This window comes from Pimephales promelas, chromosome 17 (assembly GCF_988280905.1).
Source record: "Pimephales promelas chromosome 17, fPimPro1.hap1.1, whole genome shotgun sequence".
NCBI lineage: Eukaryota > Metazoa > Chordata > Actinopteri > Cypriniformes > Leuciscidae > Pimephales > Pimephales promelas.
In genome coordinates, this window is record NC_142785.1 from 17349683 (window position 1) to 17373069 (window position 23387).

General features: G+C 34.5%; 1 protein-coding gene across 1 annotated transcript in view; it reads left to right on the forward strand.

Moving 5' to 3' along the window:
• The window catches only part of arid5b (AT-rich interaction domain 5B), a 126144-nt gene that overhangs the window by 24288 nt on the left and 78469 nt on the right, over positions 1 to 23387 (forward strand). Inside the window, exon 4 of the mRNA XM_089122041.1 lies at positions 17521 to 17751. Within this exon, the coding sequence (XP_088978167.1) occupies positions 17521 to 17751 (231 nt within the window). The remainder of the gene's footprint in view (positions 1 to 17520; positions 17752 to 23387) is intronic.

Below are 23387 nucleotides of genomic sequence, written 5' to 3' on the forward strand. Positions count from 1 at the left end.
TTAGAGCTCTCTCTCTCTGATCTTCTTGTATCGCTGTTCTCTGACTGAATCCAGGCACCGGAGCCAGCGTTTCCAAAACGTGAAGTGGGAATTGAAATGGAAAAAGCCTGTTGCTTTGCTAATAATGACAGAGTCGGGGCTTTTTTTTTTTTTTTGTAAACACAAAACAGGGAAAGGAGCTGTAATCATCAAGTCCATATGTTTTTGTTTTTATAACTTTGCCCAATATTCGTCATTTCCACAAGGCAAGACTCCCTGAGCTCAAGTATGCGAGGTGAGATAGCGTCCTTGCCAGCAGACAGTCCAACAATGCGCACTTCTCCCAGGCCTGACCTTTGAGGAAATGAATAGTTTTATTGTCTGTCCATTACAGAGGCTGAAACAACAGTCAAGTTATTAACATTACTTCTCTTATAACAGCAAATCTCTCCATTCCCCTCCCCCCGCTCCCAGCAACCTGAAGCTGAACGGAAAGAGGAAAAACGTAACAAAAGTTGCCAACAACAGATGGAAAATAAGCGTTCATTTGTCTTTTAGGAGGATTGCATTATATGTTCTGAAACAGCTGCATTTGTTCCTGGAGAAGGAAATTCAAATAAATGTTAATGCAGCTTGGTGATCTTTTCTGAAGTACGTAACTCGCTCCGGGCAGCTATTGTGGATTCTTATATTTTAAAGCGAGGGGGCCGGTTGCGTTTGTCAGGAAACACAATGTGGCTTATTGTGGTGTCTGGTGCCAAGCCTCAGTCACTCACGATGACTAATCTGTTATTATCGTCAACCAATCATTTCATGTTGAGCAAGCTTGGGGGAGCTGTGAAATTCAAGAAGGCCTTCCTTAAATATTAAACGTCTCAGACATTGTGCGGTTTGCATCTTAGGCTAATTAACGCTCTATTTAGCTGCAATGTCCTCTTGCCTTCGAGTGATAATTCATTTTGCTTATTCATGGCTTTGAATTTTGTTTGCATGAGAGGTTTAATTATTTTTTAATCAAATTTATTCCACTCAATTTGATCTTAATCTTATATAAAGCCTTCTTGTATCATATTTGATGAAGGCCTTTACATTTTAAACGTATTAAAATTTACTAATAAACCTGTTTTACAGATTACACATGCTTTCTGATGTCAGTTTAGTTCTGTTACCATTTTTTATTTTTTTTAATAATTTGTTTTATTTTTTATTATTTTTATTATTATTATTATTATTATTATTTTTTTTATTTTTTTATTTATTTATTTATATTTTTTTATATTATCATTATTTATTTATTTTATTTCTTTATATTATCGTTATTTTTTATTATTATTTATTTATTTATTTATTTAAATGTAATTTATTTATTTTTTATATATATATTATTATTTTTTTTTTTCTCTCACCTTGTTGGGTTGTACTTAATTAATTAGTTAAGTAGTGGTAATGATGACATCTGTTGTCCCATTTGTTTACTGTTACCTGAGCACCTCTGTTGACAGATGGAGATTTCTGATTGGTGGACTGTTGGTTTATAAAAAAAAACTATGTTGGTTTGAGATCTGTTTAACTCCCAGAAGAAGGCATGTAGCCGAAACGCGTTGGAGTTTTTAGATGGTTGATTTGACCAAGCCATGGTAATAAAGGCTTTTTAACTTTTCTAATTGAGAGTGCCTTGGAGTCCTCTTGCTTTTTCGTCATATTCAGTTTCCCACCCAAAGAGCACCTCTATTTTAACCAAACTTTGAAATCCAGGAAGCGCTCCTTTACCCCTACTGTTTACCTGGTTTATACTTTTATATCAAGTCAAATGCCTTTTAGGATCATTTTAATAATGCCCCCCTTCATGTCGTGTCTTACTGCTGTGAAATTTTTGCTGATTTTTATAAAGTAGGCCTATATGTAAGAATAACTTAGTGTGAACACTTACTTGACTGATATCCATACATCTTTTTTTGTGGAAAAATCATGTTAAAATAGAAAATGTATAAAATATGATCAGGATTTTGAGGAACTTTTATTTGTACGTCTCTAAATCATCATTACTGTATATTAAAGTGGATTATATGTTTTGCTCCCACAATAAACACTTTGATCATAAAACTAAGCATTTAAATATCGTCAAGACATATTATTGGAAATATAGAGGGACAACTGATATTTCTATGTGTTTTATTTAAATGTTCTGCTAGACTGTTTCATCTTATTTTTGGCCATAAAAATAACATCTGCACCGAAATTGTATATTTTTGTGGTGTATTTTCTTCTTGAGTATGTGCTCCAAATTCTCCTGAATGAGCCACAAAACCCTAATGTATCATATATGATACTCAACAAAAAAAAACACATGCAAACTTTCTAAATATATATATAGTTTTTAATATTTTGCCTAAAGGTACAATAACCCGTTTCATTTAAGAAGAATGAAATATTTCATATGTCAGGCTTTTCATGCTAGAATAATATCCGGGTTGCATAATAAACCATATTTAAAGTTTTACATTTACATGTTCTTGTTTTTTCCTCTTCTTCTCTGGAACACAAATGGAGAACTTACATTTGTGTCTGTTCCTCACACAAAGCTGTCGTATGACTTAACACTTGAAATATGATGTACAAATCATATGGGCATTTTATGGGACTTTTCTGAGTTTTTTTTTTTTTTTGTAAACGTTCACTATATATCGGCTATATTTATGACCTGTGGAAAAAAATGATGAATAGTACAGCTTTGAGGATGAGCACACAATGACAGAATGTTTGGATGAAGTGAGTTTTTTTCTTTGCATTGTTAAGTTTGACCTCGATTATGTTTTTTTTAGAGGATGTGGTATTGCTCTCGGGGGGCTTCTCTCAAACCTCCAGGTGATTTGCACAAGCTTGCAGAAAAGTAAAGGCAGCAGCATGCGTTTCAAAGCAGAGAGAAGCGTGTTCTTGTCAACTGATATTTCAGTGACTGAAAAACTCTCTTTGACTGATTTATCAAGTTAGCTGCAAGCCCTTTGAGACAGTAGAACAAATATGCCCTTTACTGCTGATCTGAGACCAGTTAGAACATTAAAACATTTCTTATACAGCCAATCAGCTGTCACCTCTCACCCCCTCTGCCCCAGGGCAGTTGTCAGTTTGACCTTTAACCTCCAGTGAGTGTCGGTGCTGCTTAATAACAGCCATCAGTGAACTCTAGTGTTTTCTTTCTTGTCGTCGCACGAACTATGGTTCTTTGAGTTCAAACGTGTCGACATTGCACTTCTTAGACACGTGGTGTCTAATATCCATCAGGCTTAATCCTTTCGAGTCTTCAGAAGTCATGAACCGATTTCCCGTAAAGTATAGCTGGGTGGAATGGTGGTAGAGTTATTTAAAATGGAAAAGGTTTTGGTACTAATAAGAACCCTTTTAATCACCCATAGTAGTGCACGTTGTGTTCAGTATTTTTTAAAAGGGGCACAATAGCGTTAGTATAAACTTTTTCATACATTTTTGTACTATAGTCAGTTTTTTATTTCAAGACCAAAACTGTTTGATTAAACCCTTGCTGTTTAGAACTAGCTACTTAGATGTTTAATAGGGGTGTAATGATGCTTTGATATGGATCGATGCATCAGTCAGATGAATAACGATTATGCTTTTTGTTTGAAATGTATATTTTTAACTCTTTCTCTGCCAGAATTTTTGAAAAAAGTTGCCAGCCAGCGTTAAGGCCCGTTCACACCAAGCACGTTTACCCCCATCTAGTGGTGAAAAGGTATATGACCATCCAGTGAATATTATTTTCTGTTCCTCTCAATTCCGAGTTCGTTTTAACTCCTACGGTGGCCAATGTAGTCCAATATTAACATGGCTTCCAGTTCGACCTCGTCCATGAGTGTTAACTCAAACGTAAATGTGAAAGGCGAAGCTTGAATTAACGGGTATGTCCCTCTTTGGCTAATGTACTTTCAAGATGGAGGGGCAACATGGCGACCGACATTAGAACCCGTATGTATTTTCAGCCCGTTCTCATCCTTTAACGTCATATAGAACGCTATATGCAAAAACGGCGCTATACTACGCACATGGCACCCTTTATCGTTAATATAACACGCGAACCCAAGACGTTATAAATCCTTTAGCGTGAATATGACACGCACACCCTACCCCACACCTAAACTTAGCCCTCACAGCACTTGTATATTAACGATAACGGGTGCCATGTGCGTAGTATAGCGCCGTTTTGTCATATAGCGTTCTATATGACGTTAAAGGATGAGAATGCGTTGGTATTTTCAATGGCATATTATACACTCACGAGAATACTTTATTACTTGAATGAAGTAAATATACATTAATGAGCACATATTTTTGAAAGAACTAAGTGTTTTTAGCTAAGAATAAACAAAAAGAGTTACACAGTGTAGCTTTAAAATGGTTTTAATACTTTCATGCAGCCTTAGAAAACTAGAATAATGTGGTTACTCGACGAATAAATTGCAATCAAGGATTACTTGAAATCTGATCGAGGAATCGTGACCCTAATTTAATATAATATAATATATATATATATATATATATATAATAACAGTTATTGACGTGATTAATCGCGATTTAAACGAATATCCAAGATCATACGATTAACCAATTGCGAAAGCAAAACTGCAAAAATGAGAGCTTGTGCTTGTATCAGTGTGCTTTTATTCCTTCGTAGCGTATAACCCCTACAGTTCAAGATGGACTGTGATCCCTTAATATGCATGCGCTTTGTGACAGCTCCTAGAATTATGAATGATTAATTCTTTAGACAGTAATTGAAAAGGCCTTGTCTACCGCTGACTGCAGATGAAGAAATCAGCACAATAGTGCATTGATAGCGTACTATCTTCTTATCCTCTGTCATCTAATCCCTCCTTTGTGTCACATTCAAAATGCTTTTTAATTAGTTTCATTGGTTAATGCAAGAATCCCTCTGTCTGTGGCTATTGTCATCATGTCGAGTCACATGAGTGCCACCATTGTTTCCAGTGGGGCTCCCCAGAATACATTTGCTGTTTCCCGTGAACAAGCGCAAGTTAATCGCTTTGACATGCATGCCTTTCGTCTCTAGTGTTTGACTGTTAATATATTGATGTTTGTTATTAAAATAAAAGAATGTACATGCAAACTTGGGAGCTACACTGTAGATGTTGTGTCAGGGATTTTATGGTATGCAATGCAAATAGTTGATTAAAACATCAGAAAGAGTATAAAGTATAATTTATTGAATGACTTAAAGGGATACTCAACTTTTTTTGGAAATAGGCTCATTTTACAACTCTCCCAGAGTTAAACAGTTGAGTTTTACCGTTTTTGAATCCATTCTGCTGATTTTCTGATATTTTTCTGAGAAGAATATCAGTAACCTGACAGTTTCTGGTCTCATTGACTTCCATAGTAGGAAAAAAATAAACTATGGAAGTCAATGAGACCAGAAACTGCCTGGTTACTGACATTCTTCTAAATATCAGAAAATCGTCTGAATACATTCGAAAACGGTAAAACTGTTTAACTCTGGGGGAGTTTTAAAATGAGCCTATTTTCAAAAAAATGTGGAGAATCCCTTTAAGATTTATTATGTAATAACATAATCAGTGCTGAGTAGTAACTGATTATATGTAATCTGAAGAATTATGTAATCATATTTCCAAAATTAACTTGTAATTATGTTTTAAATACTCATAATCATAATACAGTTTTTTTATTGATTACATGATTACTTAATATTCACACAAAACGGAAATAAATTATTCAGAAATCGTTGATTCTCCCTTTCTCGAAAGTTTTGGCATTGCACACACAAATCGGACACTAGTCAGGTGACTAAAACATGGAAAATTGAAAGGCCGCACAGCATAAACAAGACATATTTAGTCGTTTTTGTTTTTTTTCAGTCAGTATTTTATTTTGATTGTTTTTATGGTTTAATTAAGCTTTTCATAAATTTATAGGAAAATATAGTATAGATAGACTCCGATGTAATGCTTATTGCACTTTTGTGTTGTTGATAACAAAAAATGTAGTAATATTTATTTCTCTTTGTATTTGTTTTGTATTGTACAAGATTAAATGATTCAAATCAATGTTATAAACAAGTTAGGTCAAACGTAATCTGAAAGTAATCAAAAAGTAATCAGATTACATTACCTAAAATGTGTAATGTTATATATTACTTTACTAACTACAATTTTTCTCATGAAATAATGGACTACACCTGACACTGAACATTACACAAAGAACATTACCTAAAATGTGTAATGTAATATATTACGTTACTAACTACAATTTTTATCATGAAATTTGTAATGGACTTCACCCGACACTGAACATTACACAAAGAATTCAATATTGTTGTGCATTTACTATTTCAGCAAAATTAGCTATATATGCTCAGCTGTTTCTCCTGGTTTCCAAAGACTGGGAATGTTTAATGCGTCCCTGTTTTGCTTATGAATTTCAGAGATGAAAGTGCCTTTATTTCCTTTGTTTTGGACTCGACTGGAGATAAATTCTGGGGTGCCGCTCAAAGAGGCAGCTTTTGTAGTATGTACGAGAGATGTTCCATTATATGAACAATTCATGAGAGTTTGTGCAGTACACATACAATTCCCACGCCTCACGTTCATAAGTCCGTGAACGGCTCGCTCCGTCATTGTGCTGCATGTCGCACACAAATATGCTTGTCCTGTCGCATGAAAGATATATCTCTAGAAAACAAGTAATCTGTTTCATTCAATTTGGAGAGCTAATGAACACAAAGACCTTGAACGCACGTTAGAAAGGTTTAGCTTTAAATTGTGTTTTGTGTAATAACGTTATAAATGTGTATTCTTAGTAACTCAACAGCTGTTGAAACACAAAGGTGGGTGTCGGAGGCTTAATCACCCGGTGTTCTAGCACTTGCGAAGGAAGATATTTATTTTTCAGCCATATGGTAATGCTATGACAGTCTGACTGCAGATTGTATTCTTTAATTAAAAGTTACGTATATATATACGAAGAGTTCAGATGCAAAAGCCTCTAAATGCCATTTGAAATTTTCTTCTTTAATGATGATTTTTTTTATCAAACTTCAGTAATTTCACTTAAATAACAATTAATAGGTAATTATCATTGCCATTTAAGTGAAATCACTGAACTTAAATATACAAGCTTGATAAAAATGATCATTCTAGAAGAAAATTTCAAATGACACCTAGAGGCTTTTGCATCTGAACTCTTCATACATATCTCTATTCACACACATAGACACACACACAAACGGTAATTATTAAACAGGCATATAATCAGTTTTTTTTTTTGAGAAATATTATTATAATTTAAAATAGTTTTCTGTTTTAATCTATTAAACTGAATTTTAACATCATTAATCCAGTCTTCAGTCAGTGTCACATGATCCTTCAGAAATTTTTCTAAAATGCTGATTTGGTTCTCAAGAAACATTATTTTATTGTCAGTGTTGAAATCGGTTGTGTTGCTTAATAATTTTGTGATTACATGTTTTACCGGATTCTTGGATTAATAGAAAATTCTGCATATATTTGAAATAGAAATCTGTTTAATCGTACAAATGTCTTTAATGTCATTTTAGATCAATTTATGTGACTTAATAAACGTTTTCTTTTAAAAAAGTATTTATTTGAATGGTAGTATATATTGTTCCAAAAACATTTTGAATGCATGAAAAATGGCATGCTGAGACTTCTAAGAACACACAATGTATTTGAAGATGCAAACAAATATTTGAGCGATTCACTTTCAAACATTCTAACTGAACGAGACGCCACTCAAACAAATATCTCACCATGCTTGCATACTTGTGTTAGGGAGGCATTGCAAAACTAGTCTAATGACACAGTTTAGGAAACTTAGAGGACACATATTTAAATGATTGCAATTGCAACATTCACATGTTGCTTAATTTATGTTTGCTAGCAAGCTGAACAATCACAAATATATTCCTTTAGATTGCTCAACACTATATCAATAATTCCTTTTTTGAGTTCACCATGTGAATTGATCTTTCTTTCCCAGATACAATATCTGTGTCTTTTGTATGTGGCTGCACCTTGTTATATTCACTTCTGAAATCTCTATATCTTCTTCATCTTTACAATAATTGGCTCAATGTGTCTCTTAAAGTAGAACATTTTGACATAACCAAAATGTGTTCTACCCTGTCACCAGAGGTGACAAGTAATGAATTACATTTACTCGCGTTACATAATTGAGTTGTGTGTGTGTATGTGTGTGTGTGTATTTCTACTTTTTAAAGTAGTTTTTAAAATGTGCACTTTTTTTTTTTTTTTGGTTGAATTGTTTTACTTCGCTACATTTGAAATCATATCTGTTACTGAGTAAAAAATAATAATACAAGGGAGAAAAAAATCACACTTCGGTGAATTTCGGAGTGAATTTCGGCTCCTGCCAAATTATTACCCCCCTAACATTGGTAGGTTTAGAACTAGTTTGGGGGGAGGGGTTTGGGATTAGGCAATCAGGTACTGACTTCAACGAGGAGGGTAATAATTTGGCAGGGGGTCGAAATTAGGCACCGGAATCCAGTCATGAAAATGGAATTTACATAACGCAGATGTCACGTAAAACAAGTAAAATAATGGATGGATGAATATGTGGAAAGTAGAAATGTGTAATAAATACAATATTATTTAAGCACAAAAATACTGTTATGTAAATATATAACCTAATTGTTCTGCTGAGCTGCGCCGCTTTGTCTACTACATACTCAAGTACGCGAGACGTTCATGGTGTTTTCGGCGTCTCACAAACAATTTGAGGACATGAATACATGAACATTTCCAAAGCTGCTCTGAGAGAACACCTAATGAGCATTTTCATAATTTTATTTGAGAAAAACCACTGTCTCAACACGCTTTGAAATAGGTCTTCACTACAACCTGTCAAAATAAAAGTTTGGTTTTACTTTGAGAAATTCTGACAGAAATATATTATTGTTGTACTAGGCATACAATTGAACATACTTCTCAAAATAATGACAATAACAACAGTAAAAAATACATTTTATTTAAACATTATTTACTTTTTTGTCCATGGTTTAATTTAGTAAATCTGTTTTTTGCTGCGCTTCCCCCAAAAATAAAAGGACACAAGTTTAAATTTACATTTGATTACCACAGTTTTTGATAATATTTTTGGATTAAATCATAAAAAGAAACATAAATCATTTATTAAGATGTTTAAGAATAATATAGTCAGAAAATTAATGTTAAAAAATAAGTTGATAATCTAATTAATTATCAAGTATTGAAATTGTAATAAACAAAACAAACAAATGGTTTCAAGTTTGTCATAATAAAAGCATTTGTTTAGAAAAAAAGCTGTTTTCATTAATTTAATTGTATTTAAATAACTGTCATTTTAACTGATGATAAGAAGAATAACCTCATTTAATAATACTGTTTAATTATTCAATAATTGATTAATACTGTAAACCATGATATTTTCTGAGACGTTATTTATTTACTTAGTAGATTTTTAGATCAGACTGGTAATTTTACTTGTACTTAAGTAAAATACCATTGAAGTAATAGTACTTTTACTTGAGCAGAATATTTTATTATATTTTCCTCCTCTGCCTGTCATGTTTTTACAAGAGCCATTAAATGCAAAGTTTGCTGCGTGGTAATCAATAATACAGACAGTTATATCTGGAGCCGGTCCCCCGTTAGGAATATTATGCTTTAGTCTTCTTGTTGCTAGGAAGCAACACAAATTGTTCTGGAACTATAGTGGACGAATGCCCACTGATGTAAAGTATCGACAGGTGCCATAAATCATCAACCAACGGTTTCGTGTCGACATCAGGGGATATCCTTGAAAAATGAGCTCAGGGTAAATTAAGCCTCGGACAGGCTGGAAACAAATAAAGAGTAATATCATAAAATTAGGGGTAGATTTGTGCCACGTTGTCCTGCTCTCAAACAATATAACCCAATATATTGTGTTAAATCGTCAAGTGATTCTTGTGGCACAATCATTCAAACTCAGCAAAATAAACAGTTTCACTATAACTGAGTGCAGAAACATTGTGTTTTTCTCAGTTGAATGTTTCCTCTTCCTAATGGTAATAGTTGAATCTTAAATGCTTCTCAGGATTTTAAGACAGCCAAGTCCTTGGAGAAGAACAAGAAGGCATAATAGGGACATTTGAATATCAAACACTTTATATATTTATGTGAAACGGTGGCAGGTGATTGGTTATCTGGGGAATCCGTTCATATTATCTTGAAGACCCCATACCTTGTGGAGGAGAAATGCAAAGTTAAAGTACTGCTGTTTACTGTGTCCCAGCGTCTTGCAGAGGACACAGTCATCGTAAATAGCAGCCGAGCAGCCTACCTGAAATTGTCTTTTAAAGTTTTAAACTGTTACAGTACAAAACACTTTCAACTTATAGTTAACATGTATAAAGACATCTTGTGTCAATGACTGTACCAATTAGGGTATTTAATTAAAATCTTAATTGGGATAGGGCTAGACATTTGAATATAATTTTATAATAAAAATAATTTTGTATAGCAATGAAATTGTAAAATTCAGTATAATATAATAGTAACATTTAATATTGCAGTAATAGTATTTATGAGACTATTTATGTGTGAATGAGAAGTGGATTGAGTTTAAGGGTCCGTTTACACGACAAGGGTTTCAACTAAAAACTGAAAACTTGTCATGCGTTTTGGCCATTTATTTACACGACAATGGCATTTTGGGGACCTGAAAACGGCTTAAAAGTGTATTTTTTTAAACGATAGTTATTGTCGCCGTGTAAACTACAAAAAGGTGAATTTGTGAAAACGGTGACGTCATGTGCTTGCATATTACGTGTTCAGTCTGTGTCGCATAGTTTTTCATCGCCAACTACTGGCCTGACATGAAGATTACAACGTTTTTAGTCGTTTCCGCGGATCCATGTGAACAGAGATCGTTTTGACAGCTTTAAGTAGGAAACACTTTTTTCGTTTTTAGCATATTATTGTCATGTAAACGTAGCCTGAGTGGACCAAAAAGAGATCTGAATTCGCTTTGAGTGTTGTTTTTAACTAAAACTTATTTTTAATCGTTAATTAAAATATAGAATAAATAAAATAAAACATTATATTAGAAATTTACATGAAAATGTTAAGTTTTGTCTCGGCAGCTAACAGAAATAAAATACATTTAAAGAAAGCTAAAACTATTAAACTAAAAACAACAAAACAAATTTAAATTAAATTATAGCTTAATAAAAAAAATAAAAAATGACAAATGACAAATGTACATAAGACAATTTATAAAACTTATACTAAAATTAAATGTATAAAAATACAAGCAAAAAATTATAAATATATAATATATATGCAAATTGATTGGAATGAGAGTTGGATTTAGTTTGGTAAATTGAAAAAAAATGTTTTAAGGACTCTTAACTGTGATATAATATCAGTTTATGTTGATTTTTCCTGAAAATTGTAAACTGGGGCACCGTCATATCAACATAGCAACATTGCTTCAGCCAATAGCAGCCCGGGGCTATTTGTTTTTCGACTTCATGATGGATGAGGAAAGTGTTTGAGGGAAAAACAATTCGAAAATATTCTATTTTTTGTTTGTCATTATTTTTGCTAGTGATGCTAGTGGCACAGACATTTCTGTTGGTACAAAGAGCTCCTGTTTGAGTGAGATGTTATGTTTTATTCTTGTAGCTTTGACATCTAAACAGCAGCCATGAGATGTTAAATGTTGTTAACAGATTGCTTTTCAAATCAAAATAATTGCAACATGATTGCTCTGACCAAATCTCACAGCCCTTCTTTTGTCCTTTACACCTCCAAATAAACCGGTACATTGTTATTCTGTATCATCGCGATCGATATTGCTCGGGTAGTGTATGTTAGAATCTTTTCTGGCTCTCACATCAGACATATTGAAGTATCAGAACCCATTTAATGACCCAACAGGGGCGCAGAATCTCAGCAGCCCGCAACATTAATAGATGGATGTTTTTGACTCATTAGAGGTCGCGGCTGTGAATAATAATTAGGGAAAGACTGATTATGCTGAACCCAACTATAATAAGACATGCATTTAAAATGTCTCCACAATCTCTGCACACACACACACATCACTCCCAACATAAGGCTCACACACAGGAAATTGATTTGTGGGTTTATGGCTGAAGTGCAATTTTGTTAACTATTATTGACGGGGAGTCTTGCATTAAAACAGTTGCCGTGGCGATGACACACATTTTCCTTTCATTATTGTGTTCTGTGGCGCAGAGAGCACTAATACTAACACACGCCAATAACTTTAGCATCAACATTCATGCTTATTTTAATACAGTATCCAGGACAACTAACAAGCATCTGCTGTCAGGATTCCAGGAATGGTTCTTTTTTTGTACCTTTCTATCTCCGTCCTCACGCTTGAATTGATATTTTGACCTGCATATTTTAAAGAGACAGGTAGCTATTAAAGCGTGTTTGTTGAAGCTGACTCATTGGCAGGGAGAATGTGTTGGGGAAGGGTTGTTTTTTGAGGGTGGAGATGTAGAGGAATGTATCTTAAGGTCTGTGTTTGACTTTCTGGGAATTCACCGGCCTACTTGGCGAAACGTTTGAAGAATATGCGTAATGTACATTGTTTTTATTGGGGATTAGTCAGAGTTCCCTGGTGTCTGCAGAATGTATTTGGCTGATAGCAAACAATGTGGTACTGAGAGCTCAGGTTTCATTGTGTTCTAATCAAAGGAGCTTTTTCATGTTTTAGAACGTCGGGGTTATGGACTTATTCGTAATTGTTGATTTGGCGAAAAACCTCACGGAAGACGAGTGACGGGTAATTTAGATAAATGGCCCTGTAAACTCCCACCACAAGCTTGGGCACGTTCGAGAATCATCTTTAAACAAGCATTATGAGATGTTTATCTGAAGTTATGCACTATAATTGCAATGTAACATACACTATTTTTTTTTATTATTGAAAATACCTTTCAATTTTCAATTAGTATTTATACACTGTTCTCACTTTATCTGTCTCCCTGGGCTTTTTGTTTTGTCTTGTAACTTGACATTCTGTCCTTTTGTGAAATAATGAAAAAGTCGAGCGCCTGAATTTCGCTCCATCTCACCAAAACAAAGCTTCTGTTCAAAAATGGTTTTGATTGATGTCACAGATGCTCAAACCACGTTTTATAGAACAAAAATATCATGAATTATTAAAACTCAGGGGCGTTTTACCACATACGCCTGTGTTTTATGTTTAATTGGTCCTCTTTGGCAGCGGCGAGTGCTGGAGAGGTGTTATGTAAATATATTCCCACAGAGGCCCGTTTGACGTTTTGTGGAGCACTTGAGTAGTATATGGAGAGCAAACTGACAAAGGGAAAATGTCCAATCTGATGAGACTTGTTAGGATTGCTCAAGCAGATTTAAGTCTGTTGGTTTTGCGACTAGTCAGCACCTACCTATGTGTAGTACTTATAAAGCACATATTAATGCCTTATTCATGATCATATTGCACATCTCTTAATCCTATCCCATTCCTAAACTCAACAACTAGCTTACTAACTATTAATAAGCAGTAATTAGGAGTTTATTGAGGCAAAAGTCGTAGTTAATAGTTAGTTAATCGTGAGAATTGGACCCTAAAGTGTGATGGAAATAGTTTAATTGAATGATTCAATGACTCGCTTATAAATACTTCAATTGTTTAATTTACTAGATAAGTGATTCACATGACACAGTGTGGCCCTTAAAGTATAATTTGAGACTGACCTCAGTGGTGACAATTGCAAGTTAATGAGGTGAATATTGTGGGTCTTAAATGGGTCTTTGAGCTGTTAAAATGTTGTTTTTTTTGTTTGTTTGTTTTTCTTATTCAACAAATGGCCAGTGAATAGCACCTAAAGAAAATGTTATTTGTCCATATAAATATTACATGAGACTTGCTTTCTTTTTCTAATAAAATGTTACCAAAATTGCAAATGTCTTAATACAGTCCAAGGCTGCATTTCCCAAACCCTTCTTAACACTACATCTCTTAAGTTCTAACCTTAAGCCGTTCCTTATCTTTAATGCGTGTTTCATGAAACATTCTTAGTTAAAGGGATACTCGTTTTACAGAGTTTTACCGTTTTCGAATCCATTCAGCCGATTTTCTGATATTTAGAAGAATTTCAGAAAACGGACAGTTTCTGGTCTCATTGACTTCCATAGTAGGAAAAAAATATACTATGGAAGTCAATGAGACCAGAAACTGTCCGGTTACTGAAATTCTTCTAAATATCAGAAAATCGGCTGAATGGATTCGAAAACGGTAAAACTCAACTGTTTAACTCTGGGGGAGTTGTAAAATGAGCCTTTTTCCCAAAAAAGTGGAGTATCCCTTTAAGTATACCTTCTGTAAGTCATACGTCCATAAGGTTATCACTGTTAACAGGTGGCCACCAGCACACACACACACACACACAAAAAAACATCTTTACATCTCAGTATATGAATATAATTCTGAAGTTAATGCGCTGAGGTGAATTCAAGTGTTTTCATGCACAGAATAAAATTGTAATTGCACTGATTGTTGTCAGCTTTTTTAATTATATTAACTAAAGGTACATCAGCTGGAAAACCATTAGGCAGTAAAGGCTTAGAATCTGTTTAAAAGGAATAATTGTAAATGATTGCTCAAACTATGGCAGCGATACAGCGAATAGTTGTGCTAAATGAAAGACCCCGGAGCCTTTTCAAGGCCAGTGAAAGCATACTGTCAATTAAGCCCTATTCGGACGCTAATTGTTTCTCATGGGTTCGTACGGTATTTTCAAAATTTACAGGGGATAGTCGGTGATTTTATAGCTGTCCGAATCCAGAATCTTAGTGTTTCTCCCACCAACTGAGTAAAAATCTCCGGGCAAATTACCTAGTGTTTTTTGACGAACACCAAGGTCGTGTGGTGATTTAACTGCAAATCCACAAATCTCTTAATTTTAAAAGAAGAGATCACTTCAAACTTCACTGTTTAAAACCTTTTTTGATCATTGCCGAGCACCGTACGTACGATGTACACTTTTATTACTGAAATGCTGGAAAGTATTTACAAGAACAATATTTAATCACAGCTCCACCTCAGCGAACAAAAAGGAGAAAGAAGAAAGCTTGTAAACAGTTGTAATAGGCCATTATTGTGACAGCAGTATATGATACAATTTTAAAATATATAGGCTATAGTTTGGCTAGTTTATTTTTTGTAATATCCCATTAATCCTAATAAATGCAATTTTCACTATTTCTGAAGGGATTATTTTATAAAGGACACCACTTGCTCACATAACGCAGTGAAGCAGCCCCTGCATGAGTGAATAATTGATTCTTGAGCCATCGATATCAACAAATTCAGAACCATCGCCACGGATAGCACCCGGTAACACCGCTCGTCAGAAGGTATATCTTAAGGTATATCTTATTTCTTATAACTTCCTACAAAGCCCTTATTTGTGTCATTTTAAACTTACATTTAAATTTTCAAAATACATCAAATAAATATACAAAATTAATACTATTTAAAAAAAGGAATAATATATATAAAAGTAAAATGTATAGTATATCTACATAAGCAATATAATTTAAACCAAGGGTACATTAAATTGATCAAACGTATCTGTAAAGACATTTATAATGTTACAAATGACTATTTTTAACAATTCCTAGTTATTTTAATCATTCTATTCATCAAATAATCCTATAAAATGATCATGGTTATATTTAACCATAAAATATTAAGAAACAGACTATGACTATATGACTATATAAATATTACGTTCACATTTTTATTTATTTTTTTACTGCGAGAAAATAATGTAGTAACAGTGTAGTACATAAAATGTGTGACAGAGTTAAATATTATGTTTTGGGAATTAAAGCCTTCCATGTTTTAAATATCAGTTCAACAGATAATGTCACCATTATGACACTGTTGATTTTAATTTGGCCTATACGGACTAGAATGTCTAGGCTTTTTAAAATGGATGAGACAGATAAAAAAGAATGAGAGGAAATATAATGGATGCAGTAAAAGTCCAAAAAAAAAGAATAAGCTGTATAAATCAAAATATTTCATGTTCTCTTCTCTACAGCCATCAATTTGAGACTGCAGTCTCTATATTTCAGTTGAAACAGGCCGCTATAGCCATGCACCATCAAATGTGATCAAATATGTTGAGAAATAAAAGGCCAACAAAATTATTTTATGTCATCAGTTCTGTAAAGTTCTTAGATGGTTTGTGTTTACTCATCTTTCTCTCATGACCAGATTTGGGGTGGATTCAGTTTGTGTGACCAATGGCAGATGGCAATGGTGTTCGGGAAACCTTTTTGAAAACAGTCGTTGCTGTTCCGTGTGGAAAAATATGTTTAAAATGACACTGATCACAATGCTAAGCAGAGCCTTTCATACCTTATTGCTTACACACACCAGAATGTTTGCGGCCATTGTGTGCGAATAAAGCAAAATAAGCTCGTTCTCGCCAAGGACGCCATCGTTTGAGGTTTGCGACTTGTCTGTCATACAACAAATTGAATTCTGAGATGTCAGGTTTTTGAGATCTAGAGATGCGATGACTCTTTGATTCAGCCAAGAGGGGTGTTTTTTTTTTTTTTTTTCGAGTTCTGATGGGAAGACTAACAGGCAAATGCTATTGCTCAGATCTCTGATCTCCAAGAACTGAGTGACGTGGCTTCCTGCCCAGAATCTTTTATATTGCCAATCCTAACAGAGAGCTGTCATGTTAAACCAGCAGCTCAGGCTAGAGTAAAACATAATAGCCTACAAATCTTTATCCACACCCCTGGGACCAACTTGCATCCACAATCCTTTATCCATTATAGAATAAGATTAGCTATGAGAAGTCACACCGCTTTGATTTGGATTGAATTATCATTACTGCCAAGCTAATATTGGAGACAACAGGATTCATCAATGATCTTTGAGCTGTATGCCATTATGACTCATCAAATGATATCAAACATTGTATTTGCAATGAATACACAAGTTGGATTGTGTTAGCTGAAATTCACATATGGAATTGGATGCCTTGTTTCCTACACACTCTGTAACCAGTAGACCAATCACAACAGATTTGGGCCGTCTAACCAATCAGAGCAGCGTAAGAAAAAAGCATAATAGGGGTATTAACTGCAATGTTTTTGGTAGAATCTTCGCTGACTGCAACCGTAAGATCCTAATGCGAGGTTGACTGCTATGCGGAAAAAAATGTTCGCACTTAGCAGTCAGATTTTCATTCAAGTCCTTCATTATATTACAATAAAAAAAAAATGTTTTCTACTTTATTCTTCATAGTTTAATTCAATGTATTACCTAGTGAAATTTACTAACAATTTTATTTAAAGGTTTAAAAGTCAATTTTTATCAATTTCGAGTTACTTTTTGTGTGGTAGAAATGCAGATGTTCTCTTTTTAAAAAAAAAAATGATTATTTTTTCTTGTCTTTAGGTGATGATGCAGAGGAAAAGAAGGTTCTGGTATTGAGTTACCCCCAGTACTGTCGTTACCGTTCCATCATCGCGCGGCTTCGGGAGAGGCCAAACTCCCTCCTGACGGACCATGTGGTGCTGGCCCTGGGAGGAATCGCCTCCCTCACTAACAACACACAGATCCTGTACTGCAGGGACACTTTCGAGCACCCTACGCTGGTTGAGAACGAGAGTGTCTGTGATGAATTTGGTTAGTGGAATTTTTATAAATTATACAATACAACACCCATAATGCACTGGGCATTTCGCAGTTCAAGGCCATTCACAGTCTGCTCCTATTGGATAGGCTTGACCAATATTAAGTATCACCTTGCTTGAGTATGAAATAGTCATAATGGTGTTGACTTGTATTGTTCCCTAGCACAAGTATTCAAAGAGTAAACGTTTAGTGGGAGTGTGTTTTCTTCAGTTTCCATTGAGGAATACATTGGCTGTTGATAAAAGCTGCAAAAAAATCTGAAAAAACGTTTGTGTTTGTTGTCTCCATTTCAAACTGGATGACCACGAACACGAATGGAGGGGATAAACTGAAAGAAACTGCCATTCCAACAGTTAATTAAAAAGCCAATGTTGCGCTTTGCATAAGCTGGGAAATGAATGAGAATTTCTTGTGCCAGGTAACGTTGTTCAATTACATATACTACTGACATTTTAACAATAAAAAGTGGTTTGAAAATTGTCTTTTATGTATTAAGTTTACATAATAGCCTCCACATTTGAACTTGAAAATGATAGTCTGTTATTTAAAACATTTACTCATTTACTTAGTCTCGTTAAATTGTGCTATTTATCGGTAGATGTAGATATTAATAAATAACCAATAACTTAAAAAGCATGTAAAAAGTGTTTTTAAGTTAAGAAGTATGGAAAGCGGTGGAAAATAAAGGTAACCTGTGTTTTTTTTTTTTACTGCCACAATCATGTTTGGCATGGATCACAACACTACCACTTTCTTGCAATGTAGTGATCAAACATTTGTGTTTGTGTATATGCACGGAGTGTTTCTGGCCTTAATGTTTAGAGGTTAATTATGGCTTATTAGTTCTCATGAAGGCTGCTTGCATTGTATAATTGAGTGAAGAAAGAATGAATGAATGGAGGATTGATGCCAAATGATTCAATAATTGAGTCAAATCAGCAAAACAAGACCCTTATCTTCATTACCTGACTGATGGTTGGCTGCGCTGCCAGTGCCGTATGGGAACCGGCTGTTTTATCACTGTTAGTGCACCAACAGAAATGAGTGACTTTGAGCTGATGATTGAAACAGACACTCGTGGCTTTTAGCCTGTCGAGTTGAGAGTCGAGAGCTTGTTGTATGATAGAGTACAACTCTCAGATGAACTGAAAGCGTGCTTTTACACTGAGGTCTGAGTCCATCACAGTCCGTCTACTTGTGTGAGGAACATATTTTTTTCAAAAAGAGCTGCTTTGATTTCAAAAACAGCAATTCGTCCCAATTTTGGCTGATGGCTGGCAGTATATGGCAGTCTTTCACTGATCTGTGATCACTTTGTGTTTGCAGCGTACAGTGATGTGAATAGCAGTGTTTAAATTGATATTATTGATGTTTACACAATGTGCAAAATACATGTTTTCAAGCATCATTGTATAAATATGCTGATTTTGGGTCCATCAGATAAGATTTTTTTTTAGTTTAGGTTTTAATATACTCTATTTTAAACTATCTACTTTAACTTGACCCGCTGTCCTAAAAATATGGTGCTCATGGAGCGATATGCTAAAAAAACAATGTGTATAGTAGTTGTGTGTGTGTATATATATATATATATATATATATATATATATATATATACAGCTATTAAAATAAATATTTAAAAAAATATTTTAAATATACTAAAAGCTAAATTGACAGGTCATAGTTGACCAGTACAGGAAATGAAACTGAATTAGTGTGATCACTAACACACAAATGCCTTCACTGACATCATTTTCTAAGCAGTGCTTCCAGCCTTTAAATGGCCTGTTTTTGCATTTCTTATTGGCTTGAACGGCATATTCAAACACTGCAGTTTGCGTGCAGTTCGCTTTTCCATAGATGCTGCCAGTTAGAAAGAAAGGCTTTAGTTTACATGCCCGACTTCCTGTTGGAAAAATGCTACAGGTTGTCGAATGCTGTTTTGTAAAAGGCGATAGATCTGTTTACGCAGCTTTGGACAAGATGGATGAATGAACTGACAGTGAGTGATACAATTGAGTAAATGGCTCCCAATGACTTTAATGGAGATTGCTCGAAAACACACTGTATTCTTCTCAAAAACCATATTCTTGTCTTGGAAAGTGTAACATAAGGGATTCTGCTTGAATCGGGCGGCCTGCAGGGATTTACATACCGTGATTAAAATGTCTTTGTTCCCGCCAGGGCTTTAAACACAACTACGGCACGCTGTATTGAAATCCAAAGAAGTCATTCTGTTTAACTTTGTTGGGTGTGTTATTTATTAAGGCTTTAGCTCAACATATGAAGTCATTGTTCATGTAAAGGCTCCCATACACTGGATTTGTTACAGAGGGGTAGATCTAGTGTTGGCCATTTCTGAAGCCGAGAAAATCCGAGAGAAAGTGAGGGGGGAAAAAGACTTCTAGTGCTTTTTATGCTCGAAGTGACGGCTACTTGGCGGAAAATCTTCTGCGTTTAGCCTTGTCATTAAGTTTTTGAAGCGAATAACAGTGCTTGGCGATGAAGAGGGGGGTTCTACAGAACTGAGAGACGTCTAGTGCTTTATAGAAGGTGAAAATGAAAAACAGCGCTATTTAAGGAAAAATACAGCTGGAATGGTATATATGTGATATTGAATATTTTTAGTCATTTGTTCCTCTGCTAATGGAAATAACTGCAGGGTTTGGCTCAACTCTTTGGTCACATGTTAGGAGACAACAGGATGTTAAATTAACTTTTTAACTAAATTAAAGTTTTATTGACTTGAGGAGAATTGAAAATATTGAATTCAATAAGTGATACTGGGGAATTTTGTTCAGGGATCAGCTGATTTGGACCCCTGCTTGTCACATGGTTTTAATGACATCCTCTCCACCATAGTGTTTTGGCACAATGCCATTAACATCTGTTCTATTGAAACCGGGCTTTATAAAGGGCTTTACATTATATTAGAGGGAGGGACATTCATTTATTGATCAAACATGTAATATACTCTATTTTTATTTATTGGCTTTTTTTCTTTAAATATACAGGACGGTAGAGATTTCTACAGAAAAGTAGAGCTTTTGTTCATATTTTGATTTGGACTTTATTTTTTGTATTTCCATTTTAGTTCTAGTTAAGGTTTTAGTAGTTTTGTTGTATTTTTATGTCATATTTTTGGTGTTTCTAAGTATGTATATATAGTTTTTATTAGGTTTTAGTTATGGATTTCAACTTAAACTACACAGCAAAATCCCCAATGTTAAATTAACACTGAGAGTGTGAGTTATATAAACTCTGAGCAGTGTTAAAGTTAATGAGATTATTAAGTGAATAATTGAGTGAAAATTGAGCATTATTGAAGACATCTAACTAGCAGAATCACTGAGGGAGAAAACCGTAATTTAAGTCACCATTATGGTGATCAGTGTTCACTTTATTTGGGCTCTTGACCCTTAAATCATTAACTTTATATTTTGTTTGGCTGCTGTACATGAGTTATAACAGCCATATGAATAAATGAAGAGTTCAGATGCAAAAGCCTCTATAAGTGCCATTTGAAATTTTCTTCTAGAATGATCATTTTTATCAAGCTTATATATTTAAGTTCAGTGATTTCACTTAAATGGCAATGATAATTACCAATTAATAGTTATTTAAGTGAAATTACTGAACTTAAATATACAAGTTTGATAAAAATCATCATTAAAGAAGAACATTTCAAATGGCATTTAGAGGCTTTTGCATCTGAACTCTTCAAATAGAAAAGATAACACGCCATCAGGTGTCTTCAATAATACTCAATCATCACTCAATCACTTAATTATCTCATTAACTTTGAGAGTTTTGAAAACCTAGTAGGAACCCTGTAATTTATTTAAGAATAATTATAATAATAATCTGACCCTTACAAATAAATGGGCCATTTTTGCTACATTTTCTTTTAAAACTTCTACGTCAATGTTCCCTTTACATGCAAATAAGCAACTTTTACCTTTTTACCGTATTTAGAATATGCCACAATGCAACAGATTCACTGCCAAAAAAACAAAAAAAACAGTTGATTTTGAACTGAAATAACCATGGACCTGATTATATTGCACTCCTACCTCTAGCTCTTCTGCTGTTTAGAAACGATCGTATCTGTTCTGCTTCCTCCTCATTATTTGTGGCGTATTGTTGGTATGGAAATTGTGGGAGGTCATATGTATGTATCCAGCTAACAGCAGGAAGTTTAGAGTTTCAGAACAAGTCATTGTTGCAGCTCAGTTTCAACATGCTCTTTTTTGGATAGGGATGGATGTGTTTTGAGCTAAGTTACTGGGTTTAATGGTCCAATGAACTCTTTTATCTGAACAGATCAAACAAAACTCAATTCCTTATGATATGACCCCTTTATTAGAAAGATAGCGCCAAACCCTCCCATACAAAATGCATAAACAAGGGAGAAGAAAAGCCAGAGAGAAATAAGAGGAAAACTCTTCTTTTATCTGATGGATGTAAGGGAGTTAGGCGAGGGTGCAGAGAGTGGAGGATGCAGGGAATGTTTAGACGGACGTATTTAATGTGAGAGCGGGGGGGTGGAGGGTTGTACTGATGAATTATTGAAGAGAGTTTGTAGGTTGATGCCATGTAATGGCCACACTATTATTTCTCTCTCTTGATTCATTTCCTGCCTCTCACGAGGTTATTTTTAGGAGGTCAGTGTTATTATGTGAGCATATTCTTATGATCTTACTGCATAATAGCTGCTTTATGGAAGGAGTTACACACATTTTCATTGGCGCTTCGGAGGAGCATGCTAATGTTCCTAAGTTGTTCTCATCATTGTGACATGTGCTGTGTGGCAAGTGATCTCATCTCTTTGTTCCTTGCAGGGGTTTATTGCTCCTCCAGGCAGAATTGGGATTAGTGATGAGAATCGGCAGGAAATTAATGATTCTGGTTCTAATTCCACTTAATGATTCTGCTTTCATTACCATTTTATCAACCAAATAATTGATCCGAACTATATTAAAACATCAATACATAGTATTTTTGTCAATATACGCTTAATATAATATTAAAAGTAGGTCTTGGTAAAACGTTAACACATGGATAATCTTAGAAGTCTAGAGTTTAATCCGATTCCACTACGTTTTCAGTCCAATGATCTAATAAACTGCATTAATGTAAAGCAAACCAGGCTGATTGAATCAGAGATGGCAGAGAGAATACAGACTCGACGTTGCGTTTTCATTCCAGTGTGTGTTTCGCTTTAAAACATGAGCTCTGTCATATTCTGTAATTGTTTCTGAAAAGCGTGAGCCCTCACGCATCGCGCTGTGTAGGAAATACAGAATGTCAAAACATCCACCGCTGTTTGGCCAGATGATATACAAACTACGTTTCTCGGCTGGATAAAACAATCCTGCGTATCAATGAAAGTTTAATGGATGAGGATTGCTATCAAGGTGAAGACGATTGCATTGATGTACAGTAAGCACGTCTGAGTCTGTTTTGTTGATTCGCAAGTTTGTGGTCCTGTTCTGTTTTTCTTTTAATGGGTGGTTTGGTGTGCATGAATAATATGAACTCTTTATGTCATGCGGTTAATTGGTATCTTTTTGTAGTCTTCAAGTGTCGTTTTTGGAAAGACACCTAACTTTGCCTTTAAAAAAAGT